The sequence below is a fragment of the Oncorhynchus gorbuscha genome, linkage group LG15 (assembly GCF_021184085.1).
Source record: "Oncorhynchus gorbuscha isolate QuinsamMale2020 ecotype Even-year linkage group LG15, OgorEven_v1.0, whole genome shotgun sequence".
Classification (NCBI taxonomy): domain Eukaryota; kingdom Metazoa; phylum Chordata; class Actinopteri; order Salmoniformes; family Salmonidae; genus Oncorhynchus; species Oncorhynchus gorbuscha.
The window spans coordinates 67,231,951-67,251,461 of NC_060187.1; the positions used below are offsets into that span (position 1 = coordinate 67,231,951).

General features: G+C 44.3%; 1 protein-coding gene and 1 long non-coding RNA gene across 5 annotated transcripts; one reads left to right on the forward strand and one right to left on the reverse strand.

Annotated features, from left to right (window-relative positions):
• The first annotated feature begins 1,087 nt into the window (after positions 1–1,087).
• On the forward strand, positions 1,088–19,422 carry LOC123997833 (mothers against decapentaplegic homolog 4-like). 4 transcript variants are annotated; one of them, XM_046302424.1, is made up of 12 exons: positions 1,088–1,121; positions 9,528–9,981; positions 11,069–11,309; positions 14,908–15,082; positions 15,238–15,309; positions 15,789–15,974; positions 16,123–16,326; positions 16,428–16,529; positions 16,634–16,690; positions 16,848–17,031; positions 17,192–17,499; positions 17,596–19,422. In XM_046302424.1, exons 3-12 carry the CDS (start codon positions 11,073–11,075, stop codon positions 17,814–17,816), a joined length of 1,746 nt encoding a protein of 581 aa, XP_046158380.1. In that variant the 5' UTR covers positions 1,088–1,121; positions 9,528–9,981; positions 11,069–11,072; the 3' UTR covers positions 17,817–19,422. The 4 variants fall into 4 exon arrangements, with proteins under 4 accessions (XP_046158380.1, XP_046158381.1, XP_046158382.1 ...); XM_046302425.1 differs by having other exon boundaries at positions 15,798–15,974; XM_046302426.1 differs by having other exon boundaries at positions 1,089–1,121; positions 15,238–15,261.
• LOC123997835 lies at positions 6,344–11,036 on the reverse strand. Its single transcript, XR_006832186.1, has 2 exons — positions 9,325–11,036; positions 6,344–6,988 (listed from the first exon to the last, which is right to left on the reverse strand). It is a non-coding gene; the product is annotated as an uncharacterized LOC123997835 (long non-coding RNA).
• Positions 19,423–19,511: the final 89 nt, after the last annotated feature.

The following is a 19,511-nucleotide window of genomic DNA, read 5'->3' on the forward strand; positions in this document are numbered from 1 at the left end:
GCCAGCGCATGTCCAGGCCCGTCTGAAGTTTTCCAATGACCATCTGGATGATCCAGAGGAGGAATGGGATGTGGAGACAAAAATAGAGCTTTTTGGTCTAAACTCCACTCGCCGTGTTTGGAGGAAGAAGAAGGATGAGTACAACCCCAAGAACACCATCCCAACCGTGAAGCATGGAGGTGGAAACATCATTCTTTGGGGATGCTTTTCTGCAAAGGGGACAGGACGGGACAACTGCACCGTATTGAGGGGAGGATGGATGGGGCCATGGATCTTGGCCAACAACCTCCTTCCCTCCGTAAGAGCATTGAAGATGGGTCATGGCTGGGTCTTCCAGCATGACAACGACCTGAAAGACACAGCCAGGGCAACTAAGGAGTGGCTCCGTAAGAAGCATCTCAAGGTCCTGGAGTGGCCTAGCCAGTCTCCTGACCTGAACCCAATAGAAAATCTTTAGAGGAAGCTGAAAGTCTGTATTGCCCAGCGACAGTCCCGAAACCTGAAGGATCTGGAGAAGGTCTGTATGGAGGAGTGGGCCAAAATCCCTGCTACAGGAAACGTATGATCTCTGTAATTGCAAACAAAGGTTTCTATACCAAATATTAAGTTCTGCTTTTCTGATGTATCAAATACTTATGTCATGCAATAAAATGCAAATTAATTACTTAAAAATCATACAATGTGATTTTCTGGATTTGTTTTAGATTCCGTCTCTCAGTTGAAGTGTACCTATGATAAAAATTACAGACCTCTACATGCTTTGTAAGTAGGAAAACCTGCACAATCGGCAGTATATCAAATACTTGTTCTCCCCACTGTATGTAGTTAACTATGTTACCTCAATATTTTGAGTCATTTTGCCCTTTTGCACATTAAACACCTGAAATAATAGGGTAAAATGATGAGACAGAGAAACGTTAGTCTTCAGTAGTATTTGTTCTCCAAAATTGAAGAAAAAACCCCCCAAGCAGTGTAGCCAACTCCTCAGTAAGGAAAGTAGCTATTGGCTGTCCTAAAAATCGCTAAATGACGCCATTACCTAATTTGCATAATTGGCCATGTGCATGTAATTGTGAGGATGCTGTAGAAGAGAGGAATAATGTCGTGAGAGAGACAATAAAGTGAGTAAAAAGACACCCTAAATATGTTTAGAACTACAGATCAACTTTCGATTCTTGTTTTTTTTAAATATCACAATTCCAATCCCTCTCCTTTATAAGGGCTTGGGACCGGCAAAAGTGACCCAAACGAGACACTCTTGCGGAGTTACTTAGTTTATTTTTATTTTTTTTAGTTTCGTTTTTACATTTACATCCCGCCCTTAATGTAAACCAGGGCGGGATCAGCCAGCGTCGGCTTCCCGCATGCGCGATTCATTTGCAGTCTGGACGCGGAGGGGTGAATATCTCCTGCTCTGACTGCTCTGCGAGGACTGGGCCGCCTGTGAGTGCTTTGGGACGGGGGTGGGGACCACTGCAGCATCCGCTGCTTGTTGAGCAGAGTTAGAACGATACGTGCTTTCAATACCAGAAAAAGTCGCTAGATTTGTCGCTAGTCACTTTTTTGAAAATGTGTCGGTAGAGGGGTCTGAGTACTAGCTAAATATAGAAACAACGTTTCTAAGTTGGCAACACTGCCTCCACGATCTCACTAACGCACTCTATTGATGTCACAGCACCCCATAGCGACAGTTATCATATACATTATTTAAATGTAAATACCTAGGAGGCCTATACAATTATACAAGGGATGGCTCCATACAATAACAAATGAATAAAACATCACAAATATGACCATACATATTTGTATGTGTCACATATACACATGGCATATGCTTGGGTACCACCTTGACATCTTTGATCTGCTTGCCCTCAATAAATTAATGCTAAAACATTGGTAGCCAAGATTAGTTATTTGTATCTAGTCTCTTAATTATTCAATAACGGTGCAAGTGGGGCGGCAGCGTAGCCTAGTGGTTAAGAGTGTTGGTCTAGTAACCGGAAGGTTGCAAGTTTAAACCCCCGAGCTGACAAGGTACAAATCTGTCGTTCTGCCCCTGAACAGGCAGTTAACCCACTGTTCCTAGCCCGTCATTGAAAATAATAATTTGTTACACGGTATTTGCATGTGATCATGTCTTTTTTTGTCAGTCCTGTCGATGTTGAGTGATCACATGACTCAGCACACATAGGTTACTTTGCCTGCTTGCAAATGTGTGCTAAAAGTGGGGATGTTTCAAAGTACTTTTGATTATCTTCCTAGCTAGCAGGAAAGGGAACGTGTCTTCTGCATTTAACCCAACCCCTCACTACCAATGGCAGATGGATGGGTGGGTCGTGCGGCAAGTGCCGCTTCTCCTCCAGATGCTATTTTATCTAAAACATCAGGTGTACACCGACCCCAGATAAGTAACTCATGCAAAGATTTAATGCACAATTATGCATTTTATCTCCAGTACATTTCCACGATTGTCAGTTATGTAGTTGCTTTACTGATCATCTCAGTGAGTCCTTGCTGTGATTACACAATCAATCTACTGCCGGAGAATGCCAACACCCCAGACAAACACATTGATTTACAGTTCCACGGGAGCGGACAGTACACAGCATACCATAATATTCTGAATAATGGCCAAATCTACCTGGCTCCCTATTTGACTGAACCGCTAAGGAGTAACAAACAAGTCCAACATTTATTGGAAACTGCTAAACTACCTGTTCACTACCCTCCTGCTCTCTGGGGATGTGCAACTCAACCCTGGGCCTAACATCAACGAGCCAGCGATACTCACTGGAGTGGAAAGCAGTGGATGGCCTCGTCCACTGATTGTCATTCCCTTGGAAGTGGATGAGTGCTATGGTTTCATGGTTTCTCTTGAGTCACCGGGCTCCAGGATGGAATTTGACTCTCCAAGCATATCTAAGTCGCTTCTGGCACGCAAGCTGTTTTAATTAGCTCCCTGCATCCAGTGCAAGCGGAAGGGATAGTCAATTGCACTACCGCCGCTAATCAAAACGATACAAAACAGCCTAAACCCAGCCATCAGAAAACGTTACTTTTTTCAATGTGTCAATCACTCTTGTGTCATCTGGGACCCACGAGCTAAGGCCAAGGGACTGCTAGGGGGGCACTTGAACATTTGCAGTGTCATTCCAAAAAGTGATAAAATTCAACATCTTTTCAGACTCCAACCTTGACTTCCTCTGCCTTTCAGAGACTTGGCTCCAGAAAAACTCTCCATCTGCTGCTTTGATTATGCCTGGCTACAATGTCTTCAGGAGAGACAGGATTGAAGGAAGAGGAGGGGGTCTGATGATTTACATTAAAGAACATATCCGATGTAAACAAATTGAGTGGTCATGTGATAATGAACTAGAATGTATTGGCCTGAACGTTACACTGTCTCCCAAAATGTATTTTACCCTTATTGGAATGTATAGACCAAAAGTGTGTTTTTTGATCAGTTTATAACATGCTTAGGGAATGTGATTTTGGGAAAGATGTCATCTTAATGGGAGATTTTAACATGAATTATGAAGACAAGTATTGTAGGAAAACCCTCAAACGGATCACTAATACCTTTGACCTTACACAGCTAGTTAAAAGGCCAACCAGGGTGACTTGTTGCTCTAAAACACAGATTGATCTGCTGTTCAGTAATAAACCAGAGAGAGACTAAATCATTCAATATGGTTACTGGGCTGTCTGTCTGATCATAATCTGACACTTATAGCCAGATAGCTTTCCAGGTACAGGTTAGGCTACACTCTACTGTTAGAAAGCCTGATCCGCTCAGAATACCTAGGAGTGAATTCAATTATTTTGAAAACGCAATTATGGGAATTAACTGGAATGATCCCTTGTCCTATACAGATGTGTAAGCTGATAGAAAAACCTGACTATCCACAATCCAGACTACAATAAATGGCTTCCTAAAGAAAAGAAAATCCAAACCTGGCCAAAAGAGCACTCTTCCTCGGCTAAATGGAGAAATCTGGAAACTGATGAAATGGGATCATGCTCTAAAAACAGCCCCAACGTCCGAATTAGAGCATGATGGACATAGGTTTACCAGGTTGAGAAATAAGGTGATGAAAGAAATCAGACAGGCCATGGCAAACTTTATCAACATAATTGGTGAAGCAAAGGGAAATTCTAAATTGATCTGGGATAATCTAAAAAAGTTATCAGGGAAACACCATAGTAACACTGGAAAAACTCTAGAAATCATGGTGAATTACAATCTAACACAGGATGCAGTCAAAATAGCAATAGCGTTCAATTCCTACTTTGTTTACTCTGTCAGGGTACTGACACAAAACCCCTCTACTGGTTTATTGGGCTCAGTGCTAGTGAATGACACTCAACCCGTCTTCATCATAAGGGAGGTTTCGGAGTCAGAGGTGAACAAGGTGAATAACTCACTAAAAAACTCTAAAGCCAAAGATGTGTTTAGGCTGGACTCTTGCCTTTCTTAATAAATACCAAGACTCACTCATTGGCCCCATTACTAAAGTTACCAACACATTTATTGGTCAGGGGGTGATTCCAAGGATCTGGAAGTCAGCCATAATAATGTCCATCTTTAAATCAGGTGACCCTGCTGACATGAGTAACTACAGGCCCATTAATATACTACCTGTGGTGTCAAAGGTTGCTGAAAAGTGTGTAGCAGCGCAACTGATAGCCCACAACAACAGCCCCTACACATTACACTCCATGCAGTTTGGCTTCAGAGCAAAATACTCTACAGAAACATCCAACCGCTTTCTTCTGGGAAATGTGAAGTCCAAGCTGGACAGAGGGGGCGTTGTTGGGGCTGTATTTCTAGACCTAAGGAAAGGTTTTGATTAGAGGTCGACCGATTATTGGAGGACCAAAAAAGCCGATACCGATTAATATATATATCTAACACACACACACACACACACACACACACACACACACACACACACACACACACACACACACACACACACACACACACACACACACACACACACACACACACACACACACACACACACATAATTGAAATCGGAAGTTGACATATACCTTAGCCAAATACATTTAAACTCAGCTTTTCACAATTCCTTACATTTATTCCTCATAATAATAATATATGCCATTTAGCAGACGCTTTTATCCAAAGCGACTTACAGTCATGTGTGCATACATTCTACGTATGGGTGGTCCCGGGGATCGAACCCACTACCCTGGCGTTACAAGCGCCATGCTCTACCAACTGAGCTACACAGGACCACTAATAATTCCCTGTCTTAGGTCAGTTAGGATCACCACTTTATTTTAAGAATGTGAAATGTCAGAATAATAGTTGAGAGTGATTCTTTCAGCTTTTATTTCTTTCATCACATTCCCAGTGGGTCAGAAGTTTATACACTCAATTAGTATTTGGAAGCATTGCCTTTAAATTGTTGAACTTAGGTCAAACATTTTGGGTAGCCTTCCACAAGCTTCGCAGAATAAGTTGTGTGAATTTTGGCCCATTCCGCCTGACAGAGCTGGTGTAACCGAGTCAGGTTTGTAGGCCTCCTTGCTCACACACGATTTTTCAGTTCTGCCCACAACATTTCTATAAGATTGAGGTCAGGGCTTTGTGATGGCCACTCCAATACCTTGACTTTGTTGTCCTTAAGCCATTTTTCCACAACTTTGGAAGTATGCTTGGGGTCATTGTCCATTTGGAAGACCCATTTGCCACCAAGCTTTAACTTCCTGACTGTCATCTTGAGATGTTGCTTCAATATATCCACATCATTTTCTTTCCTCATGTCATCTATTTTGTGAAGTGCACCTGTCCCTCCTTCAGCAAAGCACCCCTACAACGTGATGCTGCCACGCCCGTGCTTCACGGTTGGGATGTTGTTCTTTGGCTTGCAAGCCTCCCCCTTTTTCCTCCAAACATCACAATGGTCATTATAGTCTCCTTCCTGAGCAGTATAATCGCTGTGTGGTCCCATGGTGTTTATACTTGCATACTATTATTTGTACAGATCAATGTGGTACCTTCAGGCGTTTAGAAATTGCTCCCAAGGATGAGCCAGACTTGGAGGTCTACAATTTTTTTTCTGAGGTCTTGGCCAATTTAATTTGATTTTCCCATGATGAAAAACAAAGAGGCACTGAGTTTGAAGGTAGGCCTTGAAATACATCCACAGGTACACCTCCAATTGACTCAAATGATGTCAATTAGCCTATCAGAAGCTTCTAAAGCCATGACATCATTTTCTGGAATTTTCCAAGCTGTTTAAAGGAAGTCAACTTAGTGTATGTGTAAGGTGTGTGTGTTAGTGGCAGGGAGGTCAGGTGCAGGAGAACAAACTTGGTATAAACGGAGTCATTTAATAAGAAAGACAAACAAACTCCAAAACATACAAAAAATAAATAAAATGGGTACAAAACCCGTTGCGCACCAACACATAATAGCACTAACATACAAACAAATCTTCAACAAGGACATGAGGGGAAACAGAGGGTTAAATACACAACATGTAATTGATGGAACCAGGTGTGAAGGAAGACGAGACAAAACCAATGGAAAATGAAAAATGGATCAGTGATCGGTAGAAGATCGGTGACGTCGACCGCCAAACACCGCCCAAACAAGGAGAGGGACCGACTTTGGCATAAGTCGTGACAGTACTCCCCCCCCTGATGCGCATATCCAGCAGCACGTCGACACAGACCTCTGGGACGACCTGTAGGTCGAGGTGAGGTGCAGGGAGATCCGGATGGAGACGGTGGAAGTCTCGCAGCATATAAGGATCCAATACGTCCTCCAACGGAACCCAGCATCTTCTCCTCCGGACCATACCCCTCCCAGTCCATGAGGTACTGAAGGCCCCTCGCCCGACGTCTCAAATCCAGTGTGGAACGAACAGAGTACAACGGGGCCCCCTCGATGTCCAGAGGGGGTGGAGGAAACTCCTGCACCTCAGACTCCTGGAGCGGGACAGCCACCACCGGCCTGAGGAGAGACACATATGGAACGAGGGGTTAATGCGGTAATCGGGGGGAAGCTGTAACCTGTACTATACCTTGTTCACTCTCCTCAGGACTTTAAATGGCCCCATAAACTGCAGACCCAGCTTCCGACAGTGCAGGCGGAAAGGCAGGTTTCGGGTCGAGAACCAGACCCTTGCCCTGTCCCCCGGTGCGAACACCAGGGCCTCACTGCGGTGACGGTCTGCACCCCTTTTCTGGCGCAGTACGGTGCGCTGAAGGTGGACATGGGCGGTGTCCCATGTTTCCTCCGCGCGCCAGAACCAGTCGTCCACCGCAGGAGCCTCGGTCTGACTCTGATGCCAAGGAGCCAGAACTGGCTGATACCCCAAGACACACTGGAAGGGAGAAAGGTTAGTGGAGGAGTGGCAAAGCGAGTCCTGGGCCATCTCTGCCCAGGGCACGAACGCCGCCCACTCCCCTGGCCGGTCCTGGCAAAAAGACCTCAGAAACCTACCCACATCCTGGTTAACTCTCTCCACCTGCCCATTACTCTCAGGGTGAAAACCTGAGGTAAGGCTGACCGAGACCCCCAGACGTTCCATGAACACCCTCCAGACCCTTGACGTGAACTGGGGACCCCGATCAGACACTATATCCTCAGGCACCCCATAGTGTCGGAAGACGTGTGTAAACAGGGCCTCCACAGTTTGTAGGTCCGTAGAGAGACCAGGCAAAGGGAGGAGACGACAGGACTTAGAAAAAAAGAGAGCACAGCTCCTATCCCAGCCTCGGACGCGTCCACCTCCACTATGAATGCTAAAGAGGGATTCGGATGAGCTAGCACAGGAGCAGAGGTAAACAAAGCCCTCAGGTGACTGAAAGCCCTGTCCGCCTCAGCCGTCCACTGCAAGCGCACTGGGCTCCCCTTCAGCAGTGAAGTAATGGGAGCTGCTACCTGACCAAAACCCCAGATAAACCTCTGGTAATAGTTGGCAAACCCTAAGAATCTCTGACCTCCTTTACCGTGGTGGGAGTCGGCCAATTACGCACGGCTGCAATGCGATCACTCTCCATCTCCATCCCTGAAGTGGAAATGCGATACCCTAGGGAAGGAGATGGACTGTTGGAAGAACAGGCATAGGTCATGCTCCAACAGGCGACCAAGCACTTTGCGCACCAGGGACACATGCTCGGCGCGTGTAGCGGAGTATATCAAAATAAAATGTAAAATATGTATATATCCTATAGCACCATGTGTATATTTTCATTTACAATTTAATTCATCCATTAAATAAATAATACTAGCACATTAAATTACGTTATTATTGTACACTAGCCTACTCGACAATACGTTATCAACTTGTGTAGTTGTGGACCTGTTGGCCTGTATATTCTTTAGCGTTTTCTTAGCACTATGTGTTCTCTCCCAGGTGCTTGTAATGGCACAGATGACAGCCAGGTAGGATTCAAATCCAATTTTATTGGTCACATACACATATTTAGCAGATGTTATTGCGGGTGTAGCGAAATGCTTGTGTTCCTAGCTCCAACAGTGCAGTAGTATTTAACAATTCAAAACAATACACACAATTCCAGTTGAGGTAGTTTAATGACACTGATTCACAGAGCAGGAACAGCACAGTGCATGGCTTGACAGTTGTGTTAACCAAGAGTGTGTGTGGTTCTGAAAAGGGGGAAATGAAATACAGTAGTAAATGGCATAAACTTAATACTAGAGGTCAACCGATTATGATTTTTCAATGCCAATACCGATAATTGGAGGAACAAAAAAAGCAGATACCGATTTAATCAGCCATATCAATTAATAATGAAACATGATCAATTTGGTTAAAATAATGCAAAAACAAAAGTGTTGGAGAAGAAAGTAAGAGTGCAATATAATAATATATAGTGCAATTGTAAAAAAAGCTAACGTTTAAGTTCCTTGCTCAGAACATGAGAACATATGAAAGCTGGTCGTTCCTTTTAACATGAGTCTTCAATATTCCCAGGTAAGAAGTTTTATGTTGTAGTTATTAAATAACTATTTCTCTCAATACCATTTTGAAGAGGTCACCCGCCGTTTCCAGGCAGTCTTCGACCGGCAGGTGAGCGCCTAAGAAAACCATACGGGCTTGTTGGGCATACAGGGTGGCAGGTAGCGGTTAGAGGTGTGAAACCCTTATTTTTTGGAGGGGTTGGGTTTGAAGCGGAAGTCAAATTTAAATTGCATAATTTACCGATAAAATTATGTTAATCTTGCGTTATTTTATGTAACTGCGATGAGTGTTGGCAGAGTGTACCATCGAGTCAATCAATCAGTCGATACTTTAAAAATGTCCATACGTTAATGCTTACCTTGTACGTGTTTGTCCAGTGTAACTGCGTTTTTATTTCATTTTGGTGCTGCAATCTGTGGTTTAGTTAAACACTTAATTTGTTCTGTGCTGCAATCCGTATTGTTTGTTAAAAACTTCATTCTACATACGCACGGTTGTTTAGCTATCGGGAAACGGCGTCCAGAGTTTGGTCACACAGGCATTCTGTTTTTTTCTACACAGAGAGGAGATTCACTGGAGTTGGTGGGACCAGGGGGGAGCGAGAATGGGCGGGGTAATCTCACCGGCGCCACTTTAATAAAAAAAAAGCAGCCGCACAGACCTGTCAATCAACAAGCAACCCAGACAGACATCAGCCCCCAGTGGCTGGCTGTGAGCTGTAAGAGAGCAGCGTCATAGTTGGCCGAGAGCCGCACCGTCTGGAATGAAACGGGCGCAGCGATTGGCTCGACTTTTTTGCCCTAGACAACTCACTCTCTCTCCCCCTTTTGTTATTGCAAGCAAACTGGAGAAGAGCCGAGGGAGTAACAGGATGAACGAAGGGAGCGAGAGAGGGCGATAGACTGATAACAGTCTAGACAGACAGCTCCACAGAGAGAGGGGTAAAAGGGGAAATACATTTGGAATACTGCTTCAGATCTCCCTCTACATATTTGTCCAGTTATCCTGTTGATTTGTAAGTAAACTACATTTTGGTATTGACTATTCCCATAGGGATTTTAGCTGACCAAACCAGAGTCACATGGATTGTTGACAGACCTATAGCCTACAGTTAGGTCAACGTAGTGAGACAGACAGCCAGACGGGCCCCCCACCCACCCAACTACTCTCAAGTCAATGTGTCTATCTATCCTCTGTCAAAGTACTGTGTACACTGTAGCCTACACATAACGTTGCTTTTCTTGTAGAGGTATTTATATTTTTCTCTCAGTAGGCCTACATGCTTTTGTAAACATGTAAACAAATTACTTTTGACCTCCTAAATGCTCTTAGAATTTCTTTGGTGGAGCATGTATGTTTTTATAGTTTATTAAAGTTGTATTATTGTTATCAAAGTGGATTGTAATATACCCTACTTTAGTAAATCACACACTTTCTGCATTATTGTTTTTTTCTGACTAGTTGTGCAAAGCAAAACAAGCTCAGCTTCATCACTAGCATGACACACATGGAAGGATGTTTGTAAACAACATCGGTCACCCTTAGTCACCGACATTTAAATAATTTAGCAGATGCTCACTTACAAGAGCAATTAGGGTTAAGTGCCATGCTCAAGGGCACATCGACAGATTTTTCACCTGGTCGGCTTGTGGATTCAATCCAGTGACCGTTTGGTTACTAGCCCAAAGCTCTTAATTAACTGCAAGGCTACCTGTTGCCCTACACTTCACATGCATCATAAGGATGTCAATTCTCTTTAGGGTAATGTATTTTCAGATAAGTAGTATATACCTATTTAAGGATAAAGTAATTTGGCCTACTCAATTCTGTGTTTCCATGGCCTGCTTTGTATCTTCTGCTCTGTAAAAGCCCCATACATTGTGTGTTGTTAATACTGGTGAAGTTGTTATTAGATTGTTATAGGGACCTTGGTTGCTGATAGCCTATGACTTGAACCTTGACCTAAAGTACCATATCAGGTCCAGACTTCAGTGTTGTGTCAGTGATCAAACAACAATCAAATCAATGAATAAATCAATTGCATTTGGTTGCTTCACCATAGTGGTCTCTCACCTCCTTCTCTCCAACCCCCCTCAACCCAGGGAGATGTCAGTGAACTCCCCCAACAGTAACGATGCCTGCCTGAGCATCGTGCACAGCCTCATGTGCCACCGACAGGGCGGTGAGAACGAGGGCTTTGCCAAGCGTGCCATAGAGAGCCTGGTGAAGAAGCTGAAGGAGAAGAAGGATGAGCTGGACTCGCTCATCACCGCCATCACCACCAACGGAGTTCACCCCAGCAAGTGTGTCACCATCCAGAGGACGCTTGATGGACGCCTGCAGGTAGGCTACTGTTATGTTGGGTTGAATGAGGCCTAGGCCGGTATGTTATCACTGATTATAGAGGGACTATAGAGAGACTGTTTATGAAATCAGTGGATCTCATTAATAAATTATTCACTGATGAATTGTTATTGGTGGTATGGCACAAAGACTCTGTCAACTCAGTGACCAATAGCTGGTCGCATTTGATGACTGACTAATACACCTTTCAGGTACTGCCAGCAACAAAGCCTATACTTTTATTTCAGCCAGTCATGATTGCGGTAATACACTCACTACATGATCAAAAGTAGGTGTACATCTGCTTGTCGAACATCTCATTCCAAATCATGGACATTAAAATGGAGTTGGTTCGCCCTTTGTGCTATAACAGCCTCTACTCTTCTGGGAAGGCTTTCCCACTGGAACATTGCTACGGGGACTTGCTTCCATTCAGCCACAAGAGCAATAGTGAGGTCAGGCACTGATGTTGGGTGATTAGGCCTGGCTCGCAGTCAGCGTTCCAATTCATCCCAAAGGTGTTCGACAGGGTTTATGGTCAGGGCTCTGTGCAGGCCAGTGAAGTTCTTCCACACCGATCTCGGCAAATCATTTCTGTATGGACCTTGCTTTGTGCACAGTTGTCATGCTGAAACAGGAAAGGGCCTTCCCCAAACTGTTGCCACAAAGTTGGAAGCACAGAACTGTCTAGAATGTCATTGTATGCTGTAGCATTAAGATGATCCTTCCCTGGAACTAAGGGGCCTAGCCCGAATCATGAAAAACAGCGCCAGACCATTATTCCTCCTCCACCAAACTTTACAGTTGGCACTATGCAATGTCTGAGCCCTGTTGCTCCTAGACATTTTCACTTCAAAATAACAGCACTTACAGTTGACTGGGGCAGCTCTAGCTGGGAAGACATTTGACGAACTGACCATGTTGAAAGTCACTGAGCCCTTCAGTAAGGCCATTCTACTGCCAATGTTTGTCTATGGCTGTGGGATTTTATACACCTGTAAGCAACGGTGTGGCTGAAATAGCCAAACACTAATTTGAAGGGGTATTCACATACTTTTGTATACATAGTGTATGTTATAAAGTCCCGCCAACCCCTCAGTAAACGTCCCTAACCATTTTACCGGTTTTGGAACACATAAAATCATGAACATTCTATTGTTGTTCTCAGACATCAAACTTGTCCTTGTCATAAAGAAAAAGTATAAACAAAACGTCAGTCTGCATGCAGCAACGTTACCTGCTCTTATTTTTTGCTCCAAAAAACCTATTCATTAAAATATGTATTTAGAATATGTAAATCTAGCAAGCCAGGCAACTAAAATTAACTTTCTGACAATGTTTTGCTTTGTTGCTTGTTTCTTGTAACAACTTTTGAGGATTTTACATTTTGGGGTTGTCGTCTTCAAAGTTGTTTCTGCTGGTCGCAAAAAGCAAAGTTATCATGACACAAGATGAATTAAATGTAAAAGGCTTTGAAAATAAAAAGCTTGTTATATGCTCAGTGCTCCGTTGACATTTCACAGAGACACGCTTGTTTGTGCAAAAATCCAGTGTTTCTATGTCAAACGGTTTTGCCATATTTCAGTCTTCTATGATGTGTATAAAGTGTAATATTGTGGCGCAAAATCAAAACTGAATATATTTCAACTCTAAATCTGACTTGGTACAGGTGTTGTACTTTTTTAAAAGCCCATACCATGTGTGTGCAACCTGGTGTCAGAGCATTTCATATTATTCTGTACGTAAATTCCAAGACACTCCATTTAGTATAATATGTTACGTTTCGTATATGGTATGTGTTAATTTGTGGATGTTTATCACCCATTCCGTATGATATGTTACGAATTACAATTCTTATATGTTACGAATTTGCAAAACGTACAAAATGGTATGAATTTGCTTAACATATGATATGTTTTGAATTCTAGCTACATGGCTAACGTTAGCTAGCTGGCCTAACGTTAGCTTGGCTAGGGGTTAGGGTTAATCTTAGGGTTAAGTTTATGGGAAGAGTTAGCTAAAAGGTTTAGGGTTAGGGGAATGGTTAGTTAATATGCTAAGTAGTTGCAAAGTAGCAAAAAAAGTAGTAAGTAGTTGAAAAGTTGCTAATTAGCTAAGTTGTCTGATGAGATTCGAACTCAACAAGTGAATCATTCAACACATGGGTTACTTACACACTTCAGGGAGGTGAAACAGGAGAAAAAAAGTAAAGGGGTTTAGGTCTCCCTGTAGGCTAACTTCTAGAGAATGAACATAGTATCGAATACTTAGAAGTGTAACCCACGAGTTGCTTACAGAGAGAGAGCAAGGGAATGAGAGAGAAGGAAACAGAGGGAGTTCCCCTCCCCCAGCTCTTGTGAGGGAGAGCGAGAGAGAGAGGGAGGGAGTACTGGAGGGGTAGCACGGGTTGTTTTGTCTGAGACACAGGAAAGGGGCAGGGTTAAGTTAAGCCTGTCTGTCTCTGGTGTGTGTGTGCGTACGTACGTGTGTGTTTGTGTCTGGAGTTTTTCCAGTGTTAAAGTTTGTGGGAGTATATTTGTAATCTCAGACATACCACAGTATTTTCTGTGTGTGTGTGTGAGAGAGAGGTGTTTATTATTGAATGTAAGTTTTGACTTACATCAACAGTTTCTACATTTGAGATTGCCTGTGGATATACGGATGTTAGTGACACGTATTAATGTGATGTGTGAGAATATATATGAGAATGTACTGCATTATTCTCTGTTCAGGACTGTAGGCTGTGTGTGTGTTTGTCAGTAGTTGGCTGTAATTGAGCTGGCACTCTGCCAGCTCTGACTCTTTGTCTGAGGAAGGTCACTTTGGTTTTCAGGAAGAAAGAATAATCAAAAAGAAAATGTAAAAGTTTACAGAGTCCATTCTGGCTTTCTCTTGCTGTTAGTGCAGAAAGGGTATGTTGATCCCAAAATACTGATCTTTTTCTCTGACACACACACACACACACACACACACACACACACACACACACACACACACACACACACACACACACACACACACACACACACACACACACACACACACACACACACACACACACACACACACACACACACACACACACACACACACACACACACAGACCAACTCTGACACACTTGAGTACACAGTACAAGGACAGAGTAACATTGGTTCCTTAAGAACATGGGAATAATCCTGAGACACCATTGATGACTCAGTCACTATTTGTGCTATTCAGCTCTGTCTGATATGTTTTAATGGCTCCAAGGCTATTCCCCACCCAGAGTGTGTGCCTGGAGAGAGTGTGTTTAGCATTGATGTACATTTCCATTCATGACCCGTTTCCTCGACCACTCCCTGTCTACCAGCTCCCTCTTGCTCTCCTCCTTCTCATTCTCTTTTCTCTCCATTTCTTTCCCCCTTTCCCTGCACTTAGATTCCCCACAGTTCCACTCCCTCCATGTTCAATTTCCAACCCTATCATGGCCTCCATACTGTCCCCCATTCTCTTCCTGAGACTCACCGTCCTACTGTAAATAATCACCCTAAAAGCCTCAGCTGGATGTTGGAAAGGAATACCTCCATACCTTCTCCATTCTCTCCTCTGTCCCTCCAGGTAGCTGGGAGGAAAGGGTTCCCCCATGTGATCTACGCTAGGCTCTGGCGCTGGCCAGACCTCCACAAGAATGAACTGAAGCACGTCAAGTTCTGCCAGTTCGCATTTGACCTCAAGTATGACAATGTGTGTGTCAACCCCTACCACTACGAGCGAGTGGTATCGCCAGGCATTGGTGCGTCTGTTCACAATTTCACTTCCACGAATGAAACAGAAGCACAAATGGGGAATGAGAAAATGAAGTTGTTAACAGGCTCTTTGGGTCACAGGCTTTTTCAGAACTTCCATGCTGTTTCTAACTTTGCTTCCCTTTCTGTCCCTCTACTCAAGTTGGTCTCAGCATTCAAAATGCAGGTGAGGAGGAAAACACTATTTTCAGCATCATCAAACATCATCAAAATGGTAATAAGCAATAGCGAGTCATTCTAACCAATCTGTTTTTATCGCATTTCCCAAAGTGCACAGGCAATACTACTGTTTTGATACAGATATACTGTAGATGTGTTCTTGGCAATCTGACGAAAAATATGGAATGCAGAGCTTCCAAACCAGCCAGATTCATACCTGTCTGAGCTAGTCTACACTACAAGAAGGACACCTCAATCAAATTGCAAGAAGGTGTCACAGGCTGCATGACAGGGCAAAGATCACTCCCATTTGGAGGCAACAATAAATGCCATCCATCAATTTGATCGTAATTACAGTAAATTCCGGAATTTATTCAAAATGTATCCATTCATGAATCGAAAATATAATAATATGACATGACTCATGCCTGATTTCTGCCCGCCCGCCTGCCGGTCTCTCTCCCTTTCTCTCTCTTTCTGTCTCTCTCCCTCCCACTCTCTGTCTCTCTCTCTCCCACCTCCCTTCATTACAAGGTCCTCCAGGTCGGCTGATCAAAGAGGAGTACATCCATGACTGTTTTGAGATGGACCTCCCCTCCAGGATGCCCCCCCAGCCCGAGCGCTACAACCAGCCCCTTCCCCCTCTGCAGATGCCCCCCGAGCCACCCCACGCCCCATCCTCCGTCAACCTCTACCCCAGCATGCCCCTCTCTCCGCCAGGTGAGATAGACTAAAACTGAACCTGGTAATAAGAAGTACTACCGTACAAGCAATTCAGCTGAGAAGAACCAGACTCTTGCTTTTATGTCTAACTCTATCCCTTACAATTTCCATCTTTTATTCCACTTCCCCCATCTTTTTCCTCCAGTGAGCAGTTCCATGATGGGGCCCATGTCTGGGGGCCACGGCGAGGGCCTGCTCCAGATCGCCTCTCCCCAGAGCCAGGGCATGCCCCAGACGCCGCCACCCACCACTCCCACACACGGACCACCCCCCCAGCCCCCTACCCCTCACAGCCAGATTGACTACAGCAGCAGCTCCAAACACACACAGACACAGAGCTCTTATCACAGTGAGTTACTAACGAACCAGGTTGGCAGTGTCACAGAGATGGTGTCAATTCCATGGTGTCAGTTTCAACTCTGTTTGTTCTCTTTCTTCACAATCTTCCAGCGACCTGGACAGGCACCAGCACGGCCTCCTATACCCCTGTAGGAGCCCAGCAGAATGGGCGTGGCCACCAGCAACCACCACTGCACCACCCCAACCACTTCTGTATGTCAATCACCTGTCAATCAATCGTTCTGTCAGAATTGCAGGACTGTTACTATATGTATATGGCAGCGTTGTCATATTTGCTAATTAATTTCTCTTAAAAGGGTCTCAGCAACATCACAGCGCACCCGCCTTTCCTCAGCCAGTCTCCAACCATCCAGGTACAGACACAGCGTACACCCACTCACACACACTCACCCACACACATGATGTTAGGCATCTCACCCCATCCACCACCAATGTACAGTACCCATATGAGGGACACATGGCAGCCATTTTGCAGTGTTTCATATTATATTTCATGTTGTGTGTTGCCAGGTCCAGAGTTCTGGTGCTCCATCTCCTACTTTGAGATGGACATCCAGGTTGGGGAGATGTTCAAGGTCCTGGCTAACTGCCCCGTGGTGACAGTGGATGGATACGTGGACCCCTCGGGGGGCGACCGCTTCTGTCTGGGCCAGCTCAGCAACGTGCACCGCACCGACGCTAGCGAGAGAGCCAGGTCTAGCAGCGTGCCCCTAACCTTGCCTAACCGCTAGCTATTTGAGAACTTTGTTGGGTTGCAGAATACACAGGGCAAATATGCTTTTATCGCCTAAATGCAATCCCCAGTGTCTGTGATTTTCTCTTCACCAGTGTGAACTCCTATCTCCATTTCCCAGGTTGCACATTGGGAAGGGGGTGCAGTTAGAGTGTCGTGGTGAGGGGGATGTGTGGATGCGTTGCCTTAGCGACCATGCAGTGTTCGTACAGAGCTACTACCTGGACCGGGAGGCGGGGCGAGCCCCGGGAGACGCAGTTCACAAGATCTACCCTGGGGCCTACATGAAGGTGTTTGACCTGCGTCAGTGCCACAGGCAGATGCAGCAGCAGGCAGCCACGGCCCAGGCTGCAGCAGCAGCACAGGCTGCAGCAGTGGCAGGCAACATCCCAGGGCCTGGCAGTGTGGGGGGAATCGCCCCGGCAGTCAGTGAGTGCTTCTGTCCTTCTCTCTTGCTCTCTCTTTCTTTCTTTCTTTCTCTCTCTCTCGCTCTCTTAATCACTCAGTAAATCTCAATTCTCCCAGGTCTGTCGGCGGCAGCCGGGATAGGTGTGGACGACCTGCGGCGGCTGTGTATCCTGCGGCTCAGCTTTGTGAAGGGCTGGGGGCCCGACTACCCCCGGCAGAGCATCAAGCACACCCCCTGCTGGGTGGAGGTCCACCTGCACCGTGCCCTGCAGCTGCTGGATGAGGTGCTGCACACCATGCCTCTGGCTGACCTAGGAGGACACGGACATGTCAACTAAGCAGTGTGTGTGTGTGGGTGTGTGTGAGAGAGAGGTGGCAGTGTCTCAGTTGCTTGGTTTGGATGATAACTGCCCTTCATGAACACTACAGTACGTTTTGGATTGGATACCTTTTTCCCCACCACCTGAAACAAAGACTGTAGGCTTTAATAGAAACTTCTATCGAACTTCTATTGAAAAGGTATTTTCATGCTTTTATATATTTTCCTTGAATCGCCTGATTTTCCTGAAGCAGTTTAGACTGCAAAATGTACTTGCTCAACAGACAATCTTTTCACAGAGACTGGAACTTGCACTAAAGGCATCAATTTTTTCTAGTAGTGGTAGAGACTGTAAGGGATGGACTGTGTCACAACAATGGAAACTGGCCTCGTACCTCCAATGACCTGGTAACCTGCCTGGATAAAACACTTTGGGAATTGTTCAGAAAGTCAGAATGATAGCACATGTGCTGCAGTGGATTCTCACTTAAGCAGTGTTGGAATTATGCCTTGATTACAGGGCAGCAGACTCAGACAGGTATATTGCATTTGGAGAATGCTGCTGTCCTTTAACTGCCTTCATTAGGGTCTGTTTGTTCTTCAGGGAGAAATTGAAATAATAGTCACCACAATCTCCATCAACCTTTTCTCTTATCAGTCTTTTTCATCAACCTGCATCATGTGACTCAGTTATATTTATACTGGACAAAAATATAAATGCAACATGTAAAGTGTTGGTCTCGTGTTTCATGAGCTGAATTAAAAGATCCCAGAAATGTTCCATAAGCACAAAAAGTTAATTTTTCCCAAATGTTGTGAACACATTTGTTTACATTCTTGTTAATGGGCATTTTAGCCTTTGTCAAGATAATCCAACCACCTAAGGTGTGGCATATCAAGAAGCTGATTGAACAGCATAATCATTACACAGGTGCACCTTGTGCTGGGGACAATGAAAGGACACTCTAAAAAGTGCAGTTTTTCCACACAACACAATGCCACAGATGTCTCAGGTTTTGAGGGAGCATACAAATGTAATGATAACTGCAGGAATGTCCACCAAAGCTGTTGCCAGAGAATTCAATGTTAATATCTCTACCATAAACTTAAATTTGGCTATAAATTCATTCTGATTGTCTGGGTCTGGCTCCCAAGTGGGTGGGCCTATGTCCTCCCAGACCCACCCATGGCTGCGCCTCTGCCCAGCCATGTGAAATCCATAGATTAGGGTCTAATGATTTTATTTCAATTGACTGATTTCCTTATATGAACTGTAGCTCAGCAAAACCTTTTACATTGTTGCATGTTGCATTTATATTTGTGTTCAGTATAGTTACCAAAAACAAGAAATGGAATATCAAGAATCTCATTGATTATATTTATTGATGGAAATTTCTACATAGGATTTGTAACGTTTTGTTCATTCAGATAAACAGACCAAAGTTGTCAGAACGATTTTTCACTGCTATTTTATGGCCAAAAAACCTTTGCTGAATGTGCTTATTTTCGTTTTGTGTCCTGCCTTTGTTCAACCAAAGCATGTATTTGTGTTGATGTATGCCAAAATATGCCTTTAACTAAAGTACCGCTAGGCCTAATTAAAGACAAGGTCATGAATTAATTAATTTGGTGCCTTCATTTTGAACTACTGACAAAAGATTACAAACCCCACAGAAAAAACGGCCTTCATTTGTTGGTTTTCTCAGTACATTCC

Bases quoted from the DNA above. Each gene is read 5' to 3' on its own strand.
- LOC123997833 (XM_046302424.1), top strand. From the start codon at position 11,073: ATGTCAGTGAACTCCCCCAACAGTAACGATGCCTGCCTGAGCATCGTG. The intron at 16,530-16,633 runs GTATGTCAATCA...TTCTCTTAAAAG, and splicing joins GCACCACCCCAACCACTTCT to GGTCTCAGCAACATCACAGC. The intron at 17,500-17,595 runs GTGAGTGCTTCT...CAATTCTCCCAG, and splicing joins GGGAATCGCCCCGGCAGTCA to GTCTGTCGGCGGCAGCCGGG.